The sequence below is a fragment of the Fundulus heteroclitus genome, chromosome 14 (assembly GCF_011125445.2).
Source record: "Fundulus heteroclitus isolate FHET01 chromosome 14, MU-UCD_Fhet_4.1, whole genome shotgun sequence".
In the NCBI taxonomy this organism is placed as follows: domain Eukaryota; kingdom Metazoa; phylum Chordata; class Actinopteri; order Cyprinodontiformes; family Fundulidae; genus Fundulus; species Fundulus heteroclitus.
Window position 1 is genome coordinate 2,918,461 of NC_046374.1, and position 25,036 is coordinate 2,943,496.

The 25,036-nt window shown below is 41.4% G+C and overlaps 3 protein-coding genes across 3 annotated transcripts; all 3 read left to right on the forward strand.

Annotated features, from left to right (window-relative positions):
- The first annotated feature begins 62 nt into the window (after positions 1-62).
- Positions 63-3,481, forward strand: LOC110369399. The gene is made up of 3 exons (XM_036146982.1): positions 63-553; positions 1,923-2,287; positions 3,071-3,481. Exons 1-3 carry the CDS (start codon positions 149-151, stop codon positions 3,429-3,431), a joined length of 1,131 nt encoding a protein of 376 aa, XP_036002875.1. The 5' UTR covers positions 63-148; the 3' UTR covers positions 3,432-3,481.
- On the forward strand, positions 1,861-2,356 carry LOC105936005 (histone H2A). Its single transcript, XM_012876646.3, has one exon. It carries the CDS (start codon positions 1,905-1,907, stop codon positions 2,289-2,291), a length of 387 nt encoding a protein of 128 aa, XP_012732100.2. The 5' UTR covers positions 1,861-1,904; the 3' UTR covers positions 2,292-2,356.
- A 1,175-nt stretch (positions 3,482-4,656) lies between the features above and the next one.
- On the forward strand, positions 4,657-5,344 carry LOC118565629 (histone H2B 1/2). Its single transcript, XM_036146060.1, has one exon. It carries the CDS (start codon positions 4,680-4,682, stop codon positions 5,052-5,054), a length of 375 nt encoding a protein of 124 aa, XP_036001953.1. The 5' UTR covers positions 4,657-4,679; the 3' UTR covers positions 5,055-5,344.
- The last annotated feature ends 19,692 nt before the right edge of the window (positions 5,345-25,036 follow it).

Here is a 25,036-nt window from a genome sequence, read left to right on the forward strand (position 1 = left end):
CAATAGCTGAGTCAGAATGCTTTTCACCACATGGTCAATCCGAGCCAATCAGAAGCCACCCCACCCTGCCAGTCTCTTTATAAAGCCGCTGTCCGCCCCGGAGTATCATGTCTTCAGTTAGAAACGTGAAGAAAAGTAGTGAGCTGCGATGGCCAGAACCAAGCAGACCGCCCGTAAATCCACCGGAGGCAAAGCCCCCAGGAAGCAGCTGGCCACCAAGGCGGCCAGGAAGAGCGCCCCGGCCACCGGCGGCGTGAAGAAGCCTCACCGCTACAGGCCCGGTACCGTGGCTCTCAGAGAGATCCGCCGCTACCAGAAGTCCACGGAGCTGCTGATCCGCAAGCTGCCCTTCCAGCGGCTGGTCCGGGAGATCGCTCAAGACTTCAAGACCGACCTGCGCTTCCAGAGCTCGGCCGTCATGGCGCTGCAGGAGGCCAGCGAGGCTTACCTGGTGGGTCTCTTCGAGGACACCAACCTGTGCGCCATCCACGCCAAGAGGGTCACCATCATGCCCAAAGACATCCAGCTGGCCCGCCGCATCCGCGGAGAGAGGGCTTAGACTCATCCTGGATCTGCCCGCCAACAACCCAAAGGCTCTTTTAAGAGCCACACACATTTACTCTAAAGAGCAAATTATCCGTGAAAGGTCTAAAAATCTTGCCATAAATACTTAAATATCTTCCTCACCATGTTGTAATAAAGCAGGCTACCCTCATAAATTTAATAGCTGTGAACTTTTTTTTTTTTTCATGCCACAGGATTTGTCCCTTTGAAATTTGCTCTGTATCAACAGCACTCCAAATATGTCATTTAAACATAAAAACTGGCCAAAATGTAGAACTGATGCAAGATTGAAAAAGACAAATTCCTGTGACATCACATTTTCTAAATTACATGCATGGACTTGAATTTCATCTTCAATCTAAATCGTTAGATTTCTGTGCTTTTTTTTTTTTTTTTAAATGAAAGTGTGCCTTTTAAATCTGTAATGTTTTAGGTAACTTATTCCATTCCTGAATTGCTTTATAGACAACAGATTTTTGCAACAACATTGTCTTAGCACAGTTTATAGTTAATTTTGTCTCTGAGTATGTGGTAAAAGGATTATGTTTCTGATCAGAATAAAAACCTAACCTTCAGTAGAGGCCACAATAAAGGGCAGTGTATTCCAACAATACGTGTAGAAAAAAGATATCTTACCACTAAGCGAGCAGCTTTATTTTGGACTACCTGCAACCTTAACAAGTCTGAAGTGTTGGCAGCCAACCATATAATCTTACACTATTCTGAATGAGACTGAGCAAAAGATCATATGTCTGTCAAAACTGTTGGAAAAACTAAAGAGAACCATCTTCTGACAACACCTTTGCCCATTTTACCAATATGACCAATATATCAATATGATAACACCATGACAATAAGGCATTTTGCATGGTTTTCTGACATCTTTGTGTAAGTCAGCTGCTCTATTTCCTCTGCTTAACTTAAATAGTGCATATTTATCTGAATGTGCCATGTTATCAATAACTACTATTGTTCCTTTTTACTTATAGTTTTCTTTTTTGCAAGTTCAATCTGTGTTGCTTTAGAACATCACTTTACACTGTCATGTATTTTATTATTGTACTTTTTCTTTGTTATAAGTATCCCACATGAAAGTCCAAAATATTTTAATATCTACAAGCCCTGTAATCGTTGCACTTTGGTATTTTATTTTGTAGGACCCATTCTCTGGTTAACGGAAGTGATTACCCAAGTGATAAAACTTGACTACACAATTGTGATTGGACGATCTTCCTTCTGCTGAATTTTGACCAATCAGTGAACAGATGATAGCTATAAGTATCTTTGTCTCGTAGCGCTCTGGCATTCTTCTCTTGTTTAGAGACTCGAACTTATTAAACATGTCTGGACGCGGAAAGACCGGAGGAAAAGCCAGAGCCAAGGCCAAGACCCGCTCATCCAGAGCCGGCCTCCAGTTCCCGGTGGGCCGTGTCCACAGGCTGCTGCGTAAAGGTAACTACGGGGAGCGCGTGGGTGCCGGAGCGCCCGTCTACCTGGCCGCCGTGCTGGAGTACCTGACGGCTGAGATCCTGGAGCTGGCAGGAAACGCTGCCCGCGACAACAAGAAGACCCGCATCATCCCCCGTCACCTGCAGCTGGCCGTGCGCAACGACGAGGAGCTCAACAAGCTGCTGGGCGGAGTGACCATCGCTCAAGGCGGCGTGCTGCCCAACATCCAGGCGGTGCTGCTGCCCAAGAAGACCGAGAAGGCCGCCAAGGCCAAGTAGACCTGCTTGGAAAACTACAAACACAAAGGCTCTTTTAAGAGCCACCCACATCTATCTAAAGAGTCTGATTCTGACACTTCAAATTTAACTGCTACAAATAAACGCTTGTCAATATAAGAAAGAGATTGCCATTCAGATGAATACATTTACCAGTAAGCTGCATTATTACTCTAGCCGTCGCCGTACTGTGAAAACCGACATGTATAGGATTTAATGTTTCTTCACATTGTTACACGTACAAAGGGCTCTGAAAGACGTTAAGACACCAATATAATGATTCAGAAAGGACTGCCAGCAGCTGAACAGGACACGAAGCACCAGAGAAGTTAATTTATCCATATGAAAAAAAACAAAGTGTGTGTGTGTATATGTATAGTGTGAAGGTATGCAAGGAAAATCTAAAATACAGACTTCGGGGTGTGTCTGTGGTTGTAGCTTTGACAGATGAACCGTATCTATCCATCCAGTGAAAAGCTTCACATTTAGCGTTTGTCTGGTTAATTCACGTAATTTCACACTATTTTACGTAGTTCAGGAAATTCACTGCAATCTTTTTTTTTTCCCTTTAATGCTAAGGCTCTATTTGTTCACGTTTTGTAATTGTGCCGATCCTTTTATTCTGAGATGTTGAAATCCCGCCACGTTGGTTTATTAAGACAAATGTATTTTATGTCAATAAGCGGAAATGTGTCGCCTCGTCGTTGGTAACTTGAAGCGGAAGTGGGAAGCCAGGAGTGTACTTGTCTTCACTTACGTCCGGCAGAAGGGTTTTAAAGCAGACGCTTCCAGCCTCCACCTCCAGTTCATCTGAAACACATCAGCAGAACAATGAGCGGCAGAGGAAAGGGAGGTAAGGGACTCGGTAAAGGAGGCGCTAAGCGTCACCGTAAAGTCCTCCGCGATAACATCCAGGGAATCACCAAGCCCGCCATCCGCCGTCTGGCTCGCCGCGGGGGAGTCAAGCGCATCTCCGGCCTCATCTACGAGGAGACCCGCGGTGTGCTGAAGGTGTTCCTGGAGAACGTGATCCGGGACGCCGTCACCTACACCGAGCACGCCAAGAGGAAGACGGTCACCGCCATGGATGTGGTGTACGCTCTGAAGAGGCAGGGCCGCACCCTGTACGGCTTCGGAGGCTAGACTGCTCCGCTTCATACCAACAACACAAAGGCCCTTTTAAGGGCCACACACATGTTTCTATAAGACGTGATTCCTATATCAGACTTTCTTCAATATAAGTTAACTCTGAGCTGAGCTTAACAGCTGCATTTAACGTCACAAGTCCAGCTTCTAATTTATTTTGCTGCTGTACATTTCACAAAACTTGGACGCACAAATAGCTTTATTCCTATGGCAGCTTTCATGAAACATGTCATCTTGCGGCACTTTCCAAACTAAATCAATCAGATTATACAGATTGGTCAAAACATTTCCTGTCTTGACAAGCAGCATTCACTGTACAGTCGTGGCAAATATAAATGCAGACAATTATAATGTAAAACTAAAATTGAATCAGTGCTTCCTTATGCTCTCATTCTCTCTAGACAGGGTTTTAATCAGTCACTCTTTACTTATATATTGTTTTATTTTTGTTCTCCTTATACAATTAGCCAAATTATGAATTACTGTTAAGGTGAATATTGATGATAAATTGAGTTTTCCCCGTCAAAACTAGAGCACTGGGTAGTTGTATTTTTGATTTTTTTCTCATATGCACATTAGATAAAAAAAGGGCCTCTTCAGGAGCACTTTGAGCTGATACAATGAGAAGATAACGTTGGGCGTTATCCCACATAACCCAGAGTGAACACAACAGTCCACTGTGCTGCATTGCTTCAAGTGTCCCTTCTAACAACCGTGTTGTTTCATGTAAAAACAGTCCTGCTTGCACAGTTAGCTTAACTGTTTTACGTTTTCACAATGTTGCTATTTCTGTCCTATTCCAACATCTTGATTTTTAAACTGAGAATCTCCAGAATAAAAACATATAAAATAAAACCATATTTTTCAACCCCTGCGCTAATCATAAAACAGAGAAAATATAAATGTGCAGTAAATGTGTGTGTTGTACTGCAAGTCAGGACTCTCCAATTTCACTCCATGTTGCCTCTGGTGCATAATTTTATTTAAAATAGGTTCTATGAGGAGCAGTAAGGCTGTGAACAAAGAGGAGCCATGAGGGCTTCCCGCTTCTTTCCCTCTCACTTTGCGCCAAATTTTCAAAAATAATCACGTGGTTTCCTTTCAAAGGCTCACAGCTGGAACCGACTGAGCGACTGAGCCAATCAGAGCCAGGGAACAGCACATGACCATTTGCATGCTGGCTGTATAAGAGCAGCCTCAGCCTCCACAGCAGCTCATTCGTTGCTGACATCTCAGTGAGGAAACATGCCTGAACCCGCCAAGTCTGCGCCCAAGAAGGGCTCCAAGAAAGCGGTGACCAAGACCGCCGGCAAAGGAGGCAAGAAGAAGAGAAAGACCAGGAAGGAGAGCTACGCCATCTACGTGTACAAGGTGCTGAAGCAGGTGCACCCCGACACGGGCATCTCGTCCAAGGCCATGAGCATCATGAACTCGTTCGTCAACGACATCTTTGAGCGCATCGCCTCCGAGGCGTCCCGTCTGGCTCACTACAACAAGCGCTCCACCATCACCTCCAGGGAGATCCAGACCGCTGTGCGCCTCCTGCTGCCCGGTGAGCTGGCCAAGCACGCCGTGTCTGAGGGCACCAAGGCCGTCACCAAGTACACCAGCTCCAAGTAAACAAGCTGTTTACTAGCTGCACAACAAAGGCCCTTTTCAGGGCCACCCACTACTACTGGAAAGCAATGATTACACAATTAGACAATCTCTAATTGTCTATCACTGTGTGTGCTAGGCTAGATATTGCATTTCAGTGTTCCAGAAATCAATGATAGTGGGCTAATGTTAGTGTACATATAGAAATACTAGCAATATTGCTATCTTGGCAATGATAGGGGAAGTGAAACCATTAAGATCATTTCTGTTCAGGTTAACTGGTATACAACATTTACATGATTAGGCATTTGGAAGTGTGTTATTCCAATATTGTTACATTTGTGTGGGTACCAGCACATATAGGAATTAAAGCAAGTTAAATTGCAGATAAGACTAAGGCGGCATCAGAAGTAGAATTAAGAGTATCATTAAATGGAGACTGAATGAAAAGTGGCAAAAGCAATGGCACGAAGAGTGGGAAAAAGTGGGTTTTATGATTTAACGGAAAGCAGAGAATAGTTATTTCAAGACTTGGATTTGGACATAATGGATTAAATGACCCACTATTCAAAATTGGAAGTCGTATTTCAGGTAGATGTGAATATTGTGGACAAGAAGAATCAGTTGAGTTTTTTTTTTTTATTTAACTATCATAAAACACTGAACACATGTTTTCAAACAGTTGAAATAAAGTTGTCTCCTCCTCTCTCTCACTCCCTCTGTCGGCAACCAAAGCCCTAACGCTCTGACTCCGGTCACTATGGCAATGTTTAAACACGCTGTCAATACAGACAAACAAAAAAAGAATAAAAAGTGTGTGAATTTGAACTCACCATAACGCTAAAATCGATGGGAGCCCTGAGCTTGTTTCTCTGCAACGAGACGGTCCCATCTGGGTGTAATGTGTAACGTCTGTGACTTGCAGGAGCTGTGAAGCAGCGTTTATGCAAGAATCTTAGTTTGCATGCTGACCGAATAAATGAAAGAACATTTGCTTATGGCATTCTTGAGCCAATTGCTTCACTACGCTCCTCTTTTCTTTTCTGTCACTGTTCAGGGATATTTTGATGAGGGCTTTTATAATCTCACCATATCTGTGTGTCAACGCAGAAAGCGCATCATGTGTAGATGACCAGCAATTGAGACAGAGGCGTTCTATTGTGACAGTTCTGCTCTCTGCTGTGATTAACTCACTGTGGAGCGGCCATCATTTTACACTGTGACCAAAAAGTTGTTCAGGCTCTCTGGTGTCATAGAACTGCTTCACTCCGGGGCTCGATCAGAAAACATTCCAGATGAGGATTTTCATCATCCTGCGCCTGCCTGTCATCTGTCCCTAGATGAGACCTGCAGCTGCTTCATTTTCAGTGTACAGCACATGTGAGGGGGGATGGGCTGCTGGTCACATTGATTTTTGCTTATAGAAGCTAGGGCTCTTTGGAACTGACTGGGAAACGTTTGACGGTGTCAGTGAAGAACCCTCTGGAGTTCAAGTCCCAGAAGTTGACTGTCCTCTTGTCTTCAAATGCAATGGAAGCTGTGACGACCATGATCAATCCACTAGCACCTTCTCAATCATATGGACAGGACATTTTTGTGTCAATGATTCAGTATGCTGAAGCTCACTGGGAAACAAGCGACAGCATTTAACACACCTTTTGTGAAAATATGACTATTTGCTGTATCCTACCTTTGCAAATTTAATAAAAATCTACATTGATGTCACCATTTTTGGCTACTTACCATAAATGAAATGTAATTTCTCTGCACAGCCATTCATCTGTATTTGATTGTATTCTTTTTACTAATTTCTATACAGATTATAACTTCTGAAAGTATAGTTCGTGGAGCTGTGTGTCGTTATGATTCTTGATGAAAAACTTTAATTATTGTGTTTGAATCCATAAATCAGAAGATTCACATCAATAATTCAATTTTTATTTGTTTAGAAAAAAAACTTTCAAACTCCTTCATAAAAACATTGAAGGTTTATAAACTTTCATTCCTTGACCTGAATTTCTTGCAACTCAAACAGCTGTATATAACTTACACAAATGTTTTTAAAAACCTCTGGTAAATAAAGTCCTGGAAAGTGTTTACTTATAAAACTGACAGAACTTTAAGGATTTCACTAACAAACATTGGGCACTGTGGTTTGGCCTGTAAGTTCCAACAGAACAGCCCATTTTACTAACAAAAAGCAAAATCACTCAGACGAGGCTAAATGATTGTCCGTAAGTAATGGCTGCTATCATATTTTCTTTGAATTCATTCAGGGTTGTAAGATGTTCAACTGGAAATGTGATTGTGCCACTACAGGCGTTAACAACAGGAAAACAAATGGTATGACTTGAGTCACAGTCATGGTAAAATTTCACAGAAATGAAGAAGTCCTTCTTCTCACTGGGCAGCACTGGCTTGTGTGCCTGTCCTGTTATCCACTGCATGATTTTGCCGACGGTCAGCTGCTGCTGTGGATCCTCATTCTGACCATGTTCTTGTAAAGAAGGTAGATGTTAAGGAGAAAACAAAAAGTTAAAAGTTTTTTTGAAGATATGCATAACAGATGCTTTTTAAGTCAGATTTTATGTTTTTTAAATTAACAGTTTTGGTTAAACCTTTAAATTAATGTTATAGGTACATTCCATACTCTTGCAAAATGTTGATAGTCTTGCACAACTTGAATGTGCTGTGAATTACTGGGTTATTATAAAATACAACTATCGCGTCCAGCTCTTACGTAGTGCGCTTCTAGATGTGCTCAAAGCTGGTCAACCCAAAAAGGCAGCACAAAACATCCAGAAAGCTTCAAAACTTGCACTACAAGATGCATGTGACGCACCGTGGGACATCTCAAAGCCCTCTGAGGCGCATTCACCATAGTCAATGGTCAGTGATGCTTAAAAGGAGTTTGGTCTGAAAGCAGCATTATGCTAACATTCTACAGCAGACAATAAAAGTAAGATCAACCAAGAAGTTGATTGGATTTAAATTATAATAAAATATTCATATAAAATGAAAAGTTGCTCACAGTACACACAAACACAGAGATCTAAACAATATGGTTTTCCTATCACCATTGGCAGCAGTACATTTACAACAAAATAATCATGCTAGTTAAAACATACCACAGTCCTCTATGTTTTGTAGAAAAGTCTTGGAAAAAAGTTCATGATGTTGACTTCTCTGCTGTATCTCATAGAACCCCCTCTCACTAAACCCAGGTTGGCATCTTTCGAGCACAAAGGCTGCATCCACCTGGCGTGATCAAAGGATGCAAATAAGTCGTTCCATATGTTTATAAAACTATTTTAATGGAGACAACATAAATGTATACTCACTCTGCCATCTTCCCCAGGAACAAACATAGGCAAACGTAAATCTGGGTGGGTTTTCATCACTTGAAGCAGGCCGTACAGCTGCAGGCCTTTTCTCAGTTGGTCAAGCATCGGCACAAGTCTCATTGTTGAGTGCAACACAATCGCTCTGCAAAACATATTTTATAAAAGACAACACAAAAGCATTTAATTACAAAATCCAGTGTGCTTAGAATAATTTCTACACATTTAGAAGTAGTTACATGACACTAATAACGCATTTGTATAATCAGTAATATTTAGCAAATATTCATCCATCCATCTTCTGTGGGAGGAATCCGGAGTACCTGGAGAGAACCCACGCATGCACAGGGAGAACATGCAAACTCCATGCAGAAAGACCCAGGGTTGATTTAGCAAAAAATTGAAAGAGAAAAGAAAAAAAACTTTCCAGTATAGCCAGTCTACAATGTCATCCGTAAGATCATTTATGTTCTCATCAGTTGCTCTGTTTACCTGAAGACCAAACAAGCTTTATTTTTCCAATAATTTTTAGAAACTTACAAATGACAACTGATTGCACTGTTTTTTTTTTCCAGTATTCTTTTTTTTGGTGGTAGTTTACAGTATATAACCTTTTGCTCAATAATAGGCTAATATTTAGCATAACTGTAATTACTGTAACATAATTTAATCTGTGCTCAGGGGTTCCTGCAGATGTACGGTTGCACGCACTGTATGTACCTTTGGGTGTGCTTTTATATTTTTTTCCATTTTATCTTTTTAATTTTTCCCCCCATCTCTCTTCCCCAAGAGACTTCTTCAGTCTAAGAGTCACCTGTAAATTCAGCCTGTTAAGCAGAACTGTTGCTACGAATTAGCAATGGAAATCGATACAAGTAGTCACATGCAAAACATAACCTCTGCCCAACGACTGATCAATTGGACCATGGAGGTCTCCGGGTCCAGTTGTCTCCCTTCCAATGCTGTTATTGTGAGCATGACTCAGCCCTCTGAGAACAACAGGCCAGGAATAAGACTTGAACGATCAGTACTTGGACGGATGGTCTCTTTTGCATGTGACTAACCAGTTTCGATTTCCATCGTGAACTTGTTGCAAAAGTACTGCTTATAAGGCTGACTTTACTGGAAACTCTCTTGCCTGAAGAGGTCTCTTAGAGAAGAGATGAAATGTTTCAACAAAGAAGAACCTGTCCAGGGGACTTCATTTTATTTAGGACAAAAATTGCTTTAAATGCTTTACCGGAAGTAATTAGTATTCAGGCTGTTAAGGCAGTACAGAGGATTTTTGCCCTTCTTGTCTGCACCGCCCACAAACAGTTTGTTTTCTATTTCAGAAACCATTTCTGTATTGAGCAACAAGAATAAATGTATATAAAGTATGATCGAATAATGTTTAAGTTACATTAAAAATAACTCAATGTACCTGTTAGAAACTCTTTACTTAGAGCGCCTGTGTCAATCCCAGATTGTTACGACGGAGTATTAGGGCCACACATGAATAAAAAAAAAAAAAAAAAAAAATGTTTTGCCATGAAGACATTAAACTCGACATTTCGAGAATAAAGTTGATATATTGTGGCGACTTTAATGTCGACATTCCAAAGTTTAGAGAAAAAAGCAACCGCCCTCCACAGCTGCAGTCTCTGCGTTTTAATTAAGTGTGAAGGTAGTCTTTGCCGTGCTGCAACTGAACAGACGACGTTTTCGGCACAACCTTTTCAGCGTTCTTACACTAGAAATTACACTGTGGCTCTGGGCTAAAAGACCGAGGATTTCCTTATTGCTAAACCCGATTCTGAAGTACAATTTGACCAAATCATCTACACAAGGCATGTTGAATCGTCAGCCAACTGTCTGATTCTGGATTAAGTGCAGGTATCCTGTGCAGCGGTTGGCCAAAATATCTCGTTAGGTTATACAGACCTTAAGCCTTGGGGATTTACCTTTCCAAATTATACTCATTGCAAAGGAGTCTATCAGAGCTGCCTTTTCTTTGTTGGTGCAATTGTGCCCACGCACTAATAGATTCATATAGGCATTAATGGGCTGTCAAGGAAATTTTCATAGATTTAGCAAAATGCACTTAGTTATGTGGCTAACTAAAAAAAAAAACACTTAAAGTTATGAGCAGTACTTTGTACCTCACTTTCCAGCTCCATCTTTGGACCAATTTGAGAAATGTCCCAATAATATAATTTGTATGGCCCTATTTTAGAAAGGAGAACTTGCGAAACATTTCCTCCCCATGCTTCCTGGACATCTATCAACAATATAAAGAAACACAACTGTCAATAAAGGATGCAGCTGTTACTCGAGCAACAAACTGTTGTGCCACAACACACAAATTTTCCCTGCAAAACAAAGGCATACTTAATAATGCATGATTAGGGTAGCTGATGACAACGATAGATCGATAGATAGGAAATGTTCACAGCTTCCTTAATAGGACAAAGGTACTTACAGAATTAACAAATTCACTTCCCTGGTCAGTAAGTATCCTGATCGTTTCTTTATCAGTTTGGAGCCCCAAACTAGGATACACTCAGTGACCTTCTTGGCAGACTTTGTTTTTAATGGGTAAGCTTGTGACCACTTGGTGAAATAGTCAACCATCACACAGATGTACTGCTTCCCTTTTTTTGTGGTTGTTAGTTTCCCAATTAAGTCCATCCCGACCAGTTCAAATGGCTGAGAAACCTGAAACAAGACAATACATTTTCTAAACAAAAACACAAACCATCTCTCTCAGCCAGAGCTTCATTTGGGAAACTTTCAAAACAGTTTCTCTTTTAAACAAAATGAAGTCTCTTAAACTGTCCTTTAGGTGTCTTTTTGGGATTAAGTTTGTACCCTTCCATGAAAAAGGGCAATATTAATGGACAAACCTTTATCGGCGTAAACTCTGATGGTTTCTTGAGACAGGGAGTGATGGCTTGACAGTCTAAGCACTGGGAGACCTAAAGTACAAAATGTTATGTAATGAAGAGCAAAACTCAAAGGTAAAACCATGTAATGTAAAAATAGATGAAGAAATAACTGAAATAAAATATTAAGATTTATCAAATTTTGTACTGATAGTTCTATTTTGTGTATGTAATGCTTACTGTAATGCTACAGCTCGCTATGTTTGTTTTGATCATGTGTGCTGTGTTTCTCACTGCTCTGCTTTTCCTTATTAGCTCCATGTAGCAATACCTGTCGCCTCTAAATGGTGGTAGTGACTCTAGGGGGCTTCTCGGACCGCCTGCTACACAGCTCACAAGCTAGTATGAGCAAAGCCTGTTGTTTGTACTTCCTCACATAAGCACCAAGCAAGTGCAACCCGTGGACCCATAGATTGTATCCAGCATCATCTCCCGGATACTGACAATGTTAGTGGCTTTTATTCCGTGTTAGCCACATTCCACTGAGATGTCTGAAGCAGCTAACCTTACTCTCTGTCACAGGGGTTCCTGAGTGCACTCCAGCCAGTTTCTAGTCTTTCAGCGCTTTTTGCTTGAATAAACCTTTTAAACCTATTTTGGTGTCTGAGCTAAATTATCAAGTCCTCTACTTGTCTTGTTGCAGCATACATACCCATTTGGTGATGTCGACTGACATGTCAGGCCAGTAGAATCTTTGAGAAATCGCTTGTCTTGTTTTAGTTTGGCCACAATGGGCCCCAGTAGAGCTGCAGTGAAAATCCGGGAACATTTTATCTGCATCTTGAGCACCGCAGACCACTTGTGTTTTGAGGCTTTTGGCAGTTCCTTTGTGATGCCAGTAAAACAACACTTCTCCTAAAAAAAAAAAAAAAAAAAAAGCAAATCATTAAAACTTGAATCACATTTAAGCAGAGTTTTAAAAACTGTGCACATTTGAAGCTTTCAGAACATGTTGAGTATCCGCTGGTCAGAAGAAATAAAGGAACACTTTGAAAACAGCAGATTTATCTGGATAAATGCTCCAGCTGGATATCCATGCTTATGTTAGAAACAGTGTTCTGTTTTATTCGATGAAAGTTATCATCTCACCGAGGACTTAATCTGAAATTCCAGAGAAAGTGAGACTGAAAAACTGATGCAGCGGCCCAATTTGCTGACACGTCATTTCAGCAATTAAAAAAGGATGGTACTTAGTAGTTTGTTTGGCTGCCACAGGATAGTATCCATGCCTGACAGCCTTGGAAGATCCTCGTGAAAAGATGGCAGATGGTATCCAGGGGTATCTGCTCCCAGATGATGACCTGGTCATCACTGGGCTCCTGGACAGTCTGAGGTGCAACATTTAGGTGTCGTATGGACCTAAAAAGGATGTGTTGGAGATTTTCTGCTGCATTTAGTTCATGGAAATGTGGAGGCCATTTAATGGTATCACTTCATCCTCCAGGAGTCACAGGCAGACTCTTGTCACATGATGTACTATATAATGGAGCAGGAGGAATCCAGGCCTTACTGCGGTAGCGAAGGGCCTAACAACAGGTCCGAGGATTTCATCCTGAGCTCTAATGACAGACAATATGCCACCGTTTATCTTGGACAGATCTGAACATCCCTCCATGGAAATACCTACCCAGACAGACGCTGACCCACCAAGTCAATCATGGTGAACGTAGCAGCAATGTGACATTACCATGCATCTTCCCCAGACCCTTTCATCTGTTTCACATGAGCTTACAGTGAACCTGCTCTCATTCATGAAACCGGGGAGCATGCTCAACCTTCCTATTTTGGTGTTCACTCACAAATATGAGGGATTCACAGTGTCAGGTGGGGAGCACAGGGCCAATTAAAGGATGTCAGGCCCTCAGATCACCCTATGAAGTCTGTTTGTGAAGGTTTGGTTAGACATTCACACCAGTGGCTGACTGGAAGTGAATTTGAAGGGCTGTAGCACAACTTTTCCTGCTCCTTGCACTTTATTCTGGTAATAGCACATATTGAGGTTTTATCCTGGTGGAAATGGACTACCTCAGAGACCTCTGACCCAGGCAAATTCTCAAAATGTTCCATTGTACTGTTCTCCTGTGCAGTTTTTAAAGTATGTCATTTGCACATACTTTCAGTGTTCTTGTTTATGTCAAGCAACTGTCAGCCCTACAAGTTAAGTGTTTCATAACTGACAGACATTAAATTCATGCACCATGTTTAATATTAATGTAGACACAATAGCATATATACTTCTGTAGATATGACCAAAAACCTCATTTAAGTATAGGGTCCTGTGATATATTAGGATAGACCCAAAGACAACCCGAAAACAGGTCAGTGACACTTGAATTATTTTTATTTAAGGGGCGGGGTTGCTCAGGCTCTCGGTACGTGCGACTCACGCTCACCGGCTGGCAGCTCCTGAAGGCAAAGTGGCAGGTTAGTGACCTAACTAGAAGCTAGGTCACTAACCTGGCCGTGAGCTGGCTCATCTGGGTGCCGTTTTGGTTCCAGAGTACAGCAGAGTCTGTGCAGAGGTTTTCCAAGGTCCTTAATCCGGGTACTGTCCGGGTCTGATAACAGGGAGGTCAATTAGTCTGGCAGAGGTTTCCAAGGGAGAATACAAAGAGGGTTCCAGGCCCAAAATCCAAAAGCACAGACAGTTAAACGGGGCAGGCAATCTTCAGTACTCACGGGCAGGCAGGCTGGGTTAGAAACACGGGTGGGCGTCCAGGATCCAGAGGCTGACAAGCAGGACTCAGGCAGGCAGACAAAAATCCAGAGAGGGGTTAGGCTGGCTGAGAAACAGGGCAAAGACAGGTCCTGATACAGACAGGCACTCAGAGAATGGCTGGAAGTTCTCACCGTGTTGGCTCAAGACGTTCTGGCACTGGAGACTGACTAGGACGGAGCTTATATGCAGCTGGAGACAGGTGGAGCCAGAAGAGGTTGATTGCAAAGGGGTGAATACTGAACAGGTGTGGTAATTGTCAGCAGAATCATCTCCAGTGCCAGGAACATTACAGGTCCTGCCTAATGTAAACTTTGGAAAGTTGTGATATGAAAATCCTGACCAGGACTGCAGAAAAACAATACGTAAAATAATGTAAACATTCTTTTTATGTCTGAAATGTAAAAAAATTTTTTAATAAGTTGCTCTCAAAAGACCAAAATAATTAGTCTTTTTTTAACATCAACGCAGCAATATTATGAAAAGACCGACGTCTCTACCTTCAATGCTGTAAATAGCAGCTTTTTGTCGCAATAGAAATTTTTCTCTCTTGTTTAAAAGAGCTGGGTAAACTCTATTGAGTTTAGATTTCACAATGGTTTCATACTCTCCTGGATTCATTTTTGTCGGTTTAGAGATTTCTAAAGCCACTTCGAAAATGTAAGCACTGTCAGCTAGCGAAACTTTCAGCTATTACGTCACCTAATTTGCATAATCATTAACTATGGCACGAGACAAGGTCCTATAAGCGATCTCAAGATGTAGTATCTAAAGAATAGGTCAGAATATACTACAGTTTATGTGTATGTTTTAACTGTGCATAAACTAACGGAATGGAAGAAGTGAGTTGTTGATATTTAAAGTGGTGCGGTCGTAAACTTCAGCCACACTGTTTTTGCAAATTTGTAATGTGACGACCATCATGTATTTCAGTGTCATGAGAATAATGTATGATTTTCGAACCATATTTTAAATTACCAACACACTGTTATTTTAGTATTTTATTTTTGTGTGGAAGTGTTTGTAAATCACATTTGCAAAAGCTTTCTTCTTCTTTTATTTCGTTAAGAGAAATAAAACATCTTGATTTCCAAGTCTAATTGGTTGGAAATGAGGCGGAGTTGACTTGACTGTACACGTTGATTAAGCTAAATGCGCGCTCCCGACGCAGGGGATACACATTCTGGCGGGGATAACTCGTTTGGCACGACCCCTGTCCTGTCCACCGTGGGTGGAGAATGTGTGTGAAGCTGCAGTGAGATCATTCGATCTCACTGCAAGGCTGGAATCTGATGGGATTTTGCCCTCAGAATAAAGTTCGTGTTTTATTTCACAACAATTAACACATTCAAAACCACACATATTCCCCCTAAGAAGTCATTTCTTGGGCTGTCTCCTCTGTCCTCTCGGCTGATGATGGCTTCTCGGGGCTGCAGCTGCCATCATCGTCAGATGAAGAACGCAATTGCTTTGTCCAGCCAGTAGCTGTCTGCAGCCAAAAAATGGAAGCCGATTGTCCGGTCTGACCGTTACTTATACTGACCGGAGTGGGGCCCACACAGCAGGTGGGCGTGGACTAAAGTTTTCAGTGAAGGGATAAACTCACTAGCTAGAGGCTCAAAGGGCGATACCTATATGAAATAGAACAGGCTACAACACAAGACACTGAACTTCAAAATAAAACAGGAGCACAACAGGGAACAAACGACACAGACTATGACAGGACATCTGTAGGGGTTAGGGTTCAAAGGCAGCAAACACTTGCATTTGCCTTTCGTCCACAATTTCTTGGCAAAACGCCTTAACAATCATTCTGCAAAGTAAAAAGGAACAGCAACGGTTCCCTCGGCTCATCATTCTTCTCTGGATCCAGGTGATGGGACAGACTGAGGAGTTCCACGATCTTTCCTGTCCATGGAGACGACTCTGGGAAAATAAAGTTTCCCCTTAAATGTTGTGGTCCCACACCACCTTGCTGCCTCCGTGGTGTCTAGCAGCAGAGTATCCTCCTAATCCAAATAAAAAAAAAAACTATTATTAAAGTAAGGGTTGGAGAAGGCAGAAAACAGTGAAATAAGAAAAGAACATAGATGTATTTATCTGATCGCATTTATCCGACCTGTACGTCACAGATACTTGACAAACGTCACTATTCTGCGTCCTGCTATGCAGAAGCGGGAAGAAAGACGACACCCATAGCGGACAACAATGAGAAGAGCAGTCAGTTGAGAGAAAGCTCTGGTTAGAAAAGAAATTGATGATCGCAAAATGCGCGACAGCATTATAATCCATGTTTACTTCCGCAAACACTGAGGACGCTTGCTACGTGTGACGTCACCGCGTCCTCGAGTGCGCATGCGGGACACTTCGGTTGAGTGCATTCAGTTCACACAGGAGATCACATACAAGTCGCATATATTTGGAAATGTGAACGACCACGCAAAAAAATCTGATTTCACAAAAAAATAAATCTGAATTTAGCATTAAAGCCTGCAGTGTGAATGTGGCCTTTGACAGCTGAAGAACTTTCACGTATGACTTCTGGACTACTCAGAGCTTATTCCAACATCTTCCCGTACTTCCTGTACTATTAGTTTTATGTTTCTGTGGTGGTTGCAACATAGTCTGTGTGTTTTTTTTCTGCTGTTGTTGAACCCTACCTTCAAAATAGAATCTATTATGTGTTTAAAGCTAAACATGCTACATGTATTGATGTATAAATGTGTTGCTGAAACACTTGTCTGTTTTAGATATCACTGGGTGTTGGAAAGGAAAAGACTGAATTGCTGGATTATTCCTGCAGCTGTGCAGCTGGTAAAGGTTTTTGCAATCATGTAGTTGCACTTCTTTACCAGACTGCACACTACTCCCAACTCCAGCTGTTCCTCCTGCACTGGCCTGCACTAGTGATTTACAAAGATGGCACAGACCAAGAACACAGGTAAGAAAAAAAGAGTGGGACACATTGTTCTAAGGTATGTCATATCCTACAATATGCTAAATATATAAACTAAATTAAATATACTGATATATGTATGATCTTAAAATAACAGTACTATAGTTATGTAAACAATTTATTCCACCTTTGATTGTGTCGTGCAGCCATTTACGTTCCTTTCCCACCTATATTTTATGAGTACCATATCGAATTTGTTGTAATCTCAATATTACTTGTGTGAAATATAATTTCTCTCATAATTTTTTGGGGAAAATTTATTTTTTTAGGCAGTGAAAAAAATACTGCTTTTGTTTAGTTTTATTTGCAAGTTGGAAAAAAAATCTAAACTGTGCCAAATCAGTCCCATTATATCCTAACAAATTGCTCACCCATCCCTTTATTTGTTCGTTAATTTGAAATATTTTTCTGTGTATTTCTTGTAAGGGGATACATCCTGAACCTGGTGGTGCAGAAGCCCAAAACTATGGGGAAAAGATATCTGCATTCCACACTTTACAGAGCTTACACATGTATACATTTTGGTTTAGTTTTTTGTACCTATGTTTGGTTTGTCAAAACTTATTATGATTATTATTATTATTTTGTTTCTGATGTTTGTAGGCCCCCTTCCAGATCCTAACATTCTGGCATCAGGAGAAAAACTACTCCAGCTGGAGTCCCAACCACTTATCGCTCTTGTCCTAGATGGGCTTTCAAATTTGGAGCTGGTTCCATCTAAATTTGGGCCTGTGCCACAGGGCTCACCAATGTCTTATCAGTGCCCACCTGAGAAGTCCTCTGGTAGTATTATTCTGCACCACATGGCTCCAGACTTCCCTTCTCTTCCTTTGATGCTGCATAGTCTTCCAAATATGTGTTTTGTGCCCACACTCGGTCAACTTATGCACCTTCAGTCTCTGCGAGTGTCACTGGAAATGTCTTATGAAATAGAGGCGAAAACAAGAGAGCAGTCCAGATGTCCTGCATGGGTACATCTTCGACAGCCAAGACTTACTGCTAGCCGTTTCCGTGATGCTTGCAGAGGAAGTGCAGAGGAGGAGTCTGCTGCCACGGCACTGGCATCTTGGATGATCAGGGGGTCCACTAGAGCAGGGGTTCCCAAACTTTTTCAGCCGCGCACCCCCTTCAGTGTCCCAATCGGCTTGGCGCACCCCCCACCCACCCACCACCACAAAAAATAAAATAAAAAATCTGTTGCAGTTACATCAATTCAACCATCTTAACAAAAGTTGTGGGAATAAAATTAGAACATAATTTGAATTAAACTGCAATAAAGTTGCAACGTCCACAACAGAATCCTGAGGATTTTGCAGGTGCATCAGTGGCTCAGCCTGGAGCGAGAGAAAGAAAGAGACGCCCAGATCGGCCACACCTCCACAACCTGAAACGTCTCTGAAGCAAAGGATTAAACTGATGATCTACCTGTGTGTGTTCTCACTTTTTTTTTGTGCACCAGCTTCTTAATCTGAGTCACAATTTACAAACACGAAGAACTTTGATTTGTGTCCGCGCGCGCTCGAGAGAGAGAGATAACTGCAGTCCAGAGTAACAATAACAGAGCGCTCCATAAATATGTTATTAATCAGAGAAAAAAACTTTTACAGCGGCTACATTCAGCAGGTAAACACGCCCAGGGCAACACACCTCAGCTCCCCTCAGCCTCACCGTCGGTTTGTCCATGTCTGAATATGCGCTAAAACCTTATCTGTAAAATGAACTGCGCCTGTCTGACTCTCAATGAAACGTATTGCAGCTCTGTGCGTAAAGAGTCAATAAATCGCGGAGGCTGCAGCGGGGTGGGCGAGTCATGTGCGTCAGTGCTGGTAGAGGTTCAGAGTCACCCCAACAGGAGCAGCGCTGGTTGAAGGCGCTGCGCGATCGAAAGAGAGACTGGTCGCTCAATTTAAGCTTGTAAAAACTTTTGGCCCGAATTCAATTGTCCCTCTACTGACGTACACGACGTGAAGCGAGGAAAGAGTTGGAGAGACATTTGTCAATGGTTTGCACTTCACTCACCTGTTGCCTCCGATTCCCTGGTTTCAGCCAACTGAACATATTTGCGAGAATGAATGAAGTAGAGGGCACAAGCTGCTTCTTCTATGCATTGAAGCACAATGCGTAGAAGAAGATAAATTCATATTACGATGAAGTGTAGAACAATACTTTTTAAAATAAACAGATTTTCATATCAATACATTTTATTTATTTATTAAATTAGCTGTTTTGATTTTTGTTTCCACAAAGGAAATGATTATTTACACGTCTTTATGGTGTGGGGGAAAAAAACACTGTCAAACCGCCATTACAGATTTCAGCTCGCGCACCCCCTAGTGGCAGCTCGCGCACCCCCAGGGGTGCGCGCACCACACTTTGGGAATCCCTGCACTAGAGAAACTGCAGCCATGAAGCGGTTCGTCTGCAGATGGAGCCTGAGGTGCTGGCAAACTATGCTGAGATGCACTTTGTGAGGAAATGGGAGCTGATCACACATCTGTGCTGTTTCACCGTGAAGCACGCTGGCTCTCCCAGGGTAAAGTGTTGTTGCGCGTCTTTGAGCTCAGGGCACAGATTCGGATCTTCTTGGAAGAGGAGCACATGTTTGAGTCTGCAAGCAAGTTCAGTGATGAACAATTTCTGTTGAAACTGGCCTACCTCAGCGATGTGTTTGGCAAGCTGAATGAATTAAATCTTCAGCTTCAAGGCAAAGACAAGCACCTACCTCACCTGGCAGACAAGATCACCGCATTCATCCGAAAGCTTGAGGTATGGGGCAGCCGCCTCGATCAGCAAAACATAGATGTCTTTGAGAACCTGAGTGAAGTTGCTGAAACCACTGAATCTGGAGCCACCACAGTGATCCCATGTATGAAGCAGCACCTCTCTTCCCTGAGTGGATTGTTTCAAAAATACTTCCCAAACAACAGTGCTCAGTATGCCTGTGTTATGGATCCATTCAATGCAGCAGGTTGGTATTTTGACATTTTATTGAATATAATATACATTAATTTATTTCTGTTGTATGCTACTAACTGGAATGGATTGTTGTCAAACTGATTTCTTTGTGTTTATTATGCAATGAAAAATAAAGTAAGTCTATTTTTTTCTATTTTGTCTGCAGCACCTGCTGATTTTAGGTCTGCTGAGGAGGAACAGTTTATTGACATGACATCTGACTCCACCCTGAGGTTCAGGTTTAATGCTCAGACTCTTAGTGAATTCTGGTTTGGAGTGGAGAGGGAGTATCCACTCATCGGGCAGAGAGCTGTGTGCATTTCTCTTCCCTTTGCCACATCATATCTCTGTGAGATGGGCTTTTTGGCTGTTGCTTCACTGAAAACAAAATACAGATCTCAGCTGAACATTGAGCATGACTTGAGAGTGGCAGTATCAAGCCTGCAACCCCGTTTTGAGAAACTGTGCAATGCAAAACAGGCTCATTGCAGCCACTAATGCAGGGATAAATAGACCTGTCTTGCCAGATGGATTTTACTTCTTTTCTTTTATTAACATATTGCAGAGTGGCACTTTAATTTTTTCTATCTTTGAGCTTGATACACATTTTGACACAGCTGCATTTTTATTTTCTTAATTTGTGAGCTTGCTGTTATTTGATGTAGATAGTTTGTATTTAGATACTACTTGTTACTTCAATAAAATTGGAACATTTTAAGATTGTTGCATATTTCATTAGCATTGTGTTGGGGCGATGGGGACTTGAAAATTCCCCCTTGTCCAAAGTGGGGAATGACAGAAAAAGTTTGAGAACCACTGAGCTAGGCGGAGCGACATGCGTCTGGCTTGTGTCAGGTTAGGAAGACACTGCATCCAGAACAGAAATTGAGTCTGCACCACTTCCCAACAATGAGGTTACCTCTGCAGCTCAAGGTACCACAAGCACTGTAATAGCTGATGACCCTGCGCAGTGGCCAGCTGTCCTGACTGATAGTGTGCGCTGTCAAATTGTTAAAAAAGGACCAGTGCAAGTCACAAACATTGTATTCCCCCAAAATTCTGATAATCCACCTCGAAGATTCACAAAAGATAATTACATGAGAAGCATGAAGAATGGGGAGAAAATTCTTCGATCATGGATGTTATATTCCATGAGCACAGACTCCGTGTTCTGTTTTGCCTGCACTGTTTTTGGGAAGCGTGAGAATGCCTTAAGTAACTGTGGCTTCCGTACATGGAGGAACCTAGCTCAACATTTAAAAGAACAGGAATATTCAAAGGGGCATCTTGACAATATGACAAACTGACATGAGCTGCAGAGGAGACTGCAAACCAATACAACCATAGATCAAAGTCAACAAGACTTGATGCGGATCGAGATTGAGCATTGGAAAGGTGTCATAAGGAGAGTGAATACCATAATTTGTCACTCAGCGGAACGCAACCAGGCTTTAAGAGGGACCACAAGTGAGTTGTATGACCCTCACAATGGGAATTTTCTGGCACAAGTGGAACTGATGGCACAGTTTGATTCAGTTATGACTGAACACATAAGAAGGATACAAAACCAAGAGACAAGAGTGCATTACTTGAGTGGAACCATTCCAAATGAAATAATTGGACTAATTGGAAACAAGGTACTGGAAGAGATTGTGAGAAGAGTACACAGAGCAAAGTATTACTCTGTTATTATGGATTGCATTCCTGATGCCAGTCATAAGGAACAGCTTTCCATTGTTTTGAGAATTGTCAATTGTGAACCATCTGTGTCCATTGCAGAACATTTCTTTGGATTTTTAGATGTTGGAGACACAACTGGTAAGGGCCTGACTGAAGTCCTGCTTGACCACCTGCAGAAACAGCCTGAGTCTTTCTGACTGCCGTGGTCAGTCTTATGACAATGGCAGCAATATGATGGGCCATAAACAGGGTGTTCAGGCAAGAATTTTGCAATTGAACAGCAAAGCATTTTGCATTTCATGCAGCAGTCATACACTTAACCTGGTTGTGGCAGATGCTGCCAAGTGCTCAGTGCTGTCCATCTCCTTCTTTGGTGTGTTGCAAAGACTCTACAACTTATTCAGTTCCTCTGTGCAATGTTGGGCAGTTCTAAGGGAACATGTAAAGCAGCTCACTTTAAAACCTTTGTCAACAACAAGATGGGAGGCTCGGATTGACTGTGTGAAGTTACCAGAGATCCTGGATGCATTGTGTGCACTCCAGATGTTTTCTATAGAGAAGGGGGACTCAGAGACCATGTCCACTGCTGAAAGCTTACATGGTGAGTTGAAGACCTGGTCTTTTCTGCTTTGCACAATGGCCTGGTACAATGTTTTATACCAGATCAATCACGTCAGCAAGCTGCTACAAAGTCCAAATGTTTCCATGGAAACACTTAGATCAGAAACAGAAGGAGTAAAAGACTACTGTGAAGACTTCAGGGAAAATGGTATTGCTTCCTGTCAAACTGATGCAACAGACATTGAAGAAAATCTGGATATGGAAATGACCCTTCCTGAGAAAAAACAGTTTCTATATGAAGGTACAGAGGAAACTCAGTCTACTCCAGACGAGACTTTCAGAAGAGACTTCTTTCTGCCCATGGTTGACGCAGCCCTCAGAAGGTTTTCAAGATTGAAAGGTGTTTATGACCTTTATGAGTTTATGTTCTCAAAGGACAACATGAAGCAGACAATAAAGAACGGAAAGCTTTATGAACGATGCAAAAAATTGGAACAAACCCTCCATGACATTGATGCTGATGACTTGGCACTTGAGATCAATTCATCTCTCCACACCTTTCCAGACCATGTAGCTACTTCCCCATTTGACATGCTTAATTACATATACAGTGAGAAGCTACTGGATTTGTACAGTAATTTAAGCATTGCTTTGCGTCTACTCCTGACTCTCCTTGTGTCAGTGGCCTCTGGTGAGAGGAGCTTTTCAGCTTTGAAGCTGATAAAAAATTACATGAGGTCCACTATGGACCAAGAAAGGCTCACAGGACTGGCACTTATGTCAATTGAGTGTGATGTTCGCCGGTCTTTGGACATGGAGGACGTTGTTGTTGCCTTTGCTGAAGCCAAGGCTCGCAAACAGCAGATTTAGATAATTTGCACATGATGGCCTGAAAGGTTAATCTCTTGTGTGTGTGTGTGTACTTGTATTTATGTTGGATTTTTAAATTACTATTACAACCTGCACTTTTTATAGTTTGAACAATGCATCCTTTTTCTGCATAAGATGGCAGTGTTGAAAAATGTTAATGTGAGTGTGTGTGTGTTTAAGTATGTTGGGTTTAGTTATTGTGCACTTTTTAAAATTTATATTGGATTTTATGGTGTTCAAATGTTCAAAATGTTCAATAATGCACGGTATATATATGTAACAGCCCTATTTGCACTGTCAAGATTTTTTATTTATATAAAGTGTGGGTGAACCTAAACTGTATGGCTATGCTGTGGTTCCTGTAGGCTTTGCGTGCCGGTGGGGGGGGCTCCATGTCCATTTGGCTTGGGGCCTCCAAATTCCTTGAAATGGCCCTGGTTACTACAAAGTATTCATATTTTTATAGAAATGTGACGGCAAAGACTGTAATATAAATAAAAAGTAACCGTGACTTTGTTTAAAGGTGCAGTTTGCCGTGGCCAAGGTCTGACCGGATTCTCCTGAACAGATGAGCTGCGCCGTCCGCAAAAGGCAGAATGATGGATGTTTCCTGCACCACAAAGAATTAAATGGCCGACAAATAGGCTATAAGTGAAATGTTAAAACGTAACAAGGTTTTACCATTTTAAATGGTTAAATGTAAATTACATTTAAAGTTAAATGTAATTACATTTAGTGTAAACAGATTGCATAAACTCAATAAATGAAAAACTGTATCTTCTTGCCAGTTTATGTACATAAGATACACTTTTAGACATCCACTTGATCTAAATATGAATAAATGCAAATTACAAAGGCATGTAAAATGGATTGCAAAATTTAATAATACACATGTTAGTTAGACACAATTTTTGCATAAGTAAACATTTAAATAGTCTGGAAATATGGATATACAATACTTAAAGTTAATAAATATAAAAAGTAATTCCAAAATGTAAAACCTCAAGGTGCTAAATAAAGAAATATTTAAAAGAAGAAATCCAAAACACATTCTTGTGTATTATAATTCCTCTGGTTTACAGTAAAATAACTAATCAGGATCTTTTTGACATGTAAACTTCTCTGCTTCCTCACGTATGATTTCCCCTGCATGCTCACAGGAACTGCACAGATTCTAAAGACTTGGTCTATTTTATAAACCAAGTTGATAGTTACAGTCTGGGAGATTATTGTGAGGACTTTGAGCCTCCTGATAACTCTTTCCACATGTTCGTGGACATTTGCAATCCTCCTTGTGGCAGTTACATCCTCATCAGACAACTGCCCTCCTTTTATGAGTGAATGCTGGTAGAACAAGGTTAAATCCCCTCTCAAACAGCAGATCTCCAATGGTAAAGTCTCTGTCTGCTGTCACTTCATCGCAAGGACAAAAATACTCCAGGAAACCAGCGTGTTCTCTGCCACATACATTTTTCTTCTTCTTCTTTTCTCCTAGGTGTGATCCTTCGGTGCCTGTAGTATTAGCATATTTCTTCATAGGCGACTCTGATTATGGAGCGGTCCGGTCAGCCTCTGCATCATAGCGGCTGTCATCTGTCAAACACAAGACCACAATAAGTTTATTAAACAGCATAAAACATACCAACACCAAGCTAATAGAGCACCACCTGCATCATTACTCATTCAAATATTCATATCACACACGTTCCTTCCAGTTTTTACGAACAGCCAGTGTTAGTATCTGGGATGCCATTTGTAAGGTTACACAGTCGAAATCTAACAGCAACATTTTGGGTTCTTTACTGTGATAAGAGGATTAAAATTGGTTTTCATTTTTAAAGTCCGATTTTCAACATACATTTATACAGTTATATATTTGTAAATGTCACAGTTCCAAACTAAATATTTAATTACACAGCTAAATGTTCAGTTTGTAAACCAAGCATTTAGTTTTCAGATTTATTATTTAACTCCAAATTAAATGTTTAAATGTGCTCTCTGCA

Bases quoted from the DNA above. Each gene is read 5' to 3' on its own strand.
- LOC110369399 (XM_036146982.1), top strand. From the start codon at position 149: ATGGCCAGAACCAAGCAGACCGCCCGTAAATCCACCGGAGGCAAAGCC. The intron at 554-1,922 runs GCTTAGACTCAT...GGACGCGGAAAG, and splicing joins GCCGCATCCGCGGAGAGAGG to ACCGGAGGAAAAGCCAGAGC. The intron at 2,288-3,070 runs GTAGACCTGCTT...GTTTTAAAGCAG, and splicing joins GAGAAGGCCGCCAAGGCCAA to ACGCTTCCAGCCTCCACCTC.
- LOC105936005 (XM_012876646.3), top strand. From the start codon at position 1,905: ATGTCTGGACGCGGAAAGACCGGAGGAAAAGCCAGAGCCAAGGCCAAG.
- LOC118565629 (XM_036146060.1), top strand. From the start codon at position 4,680: ATGCCTGAACCCGCCAAGTCTGCGCCCAAGAAGGGCTCCAAGAAAGCG.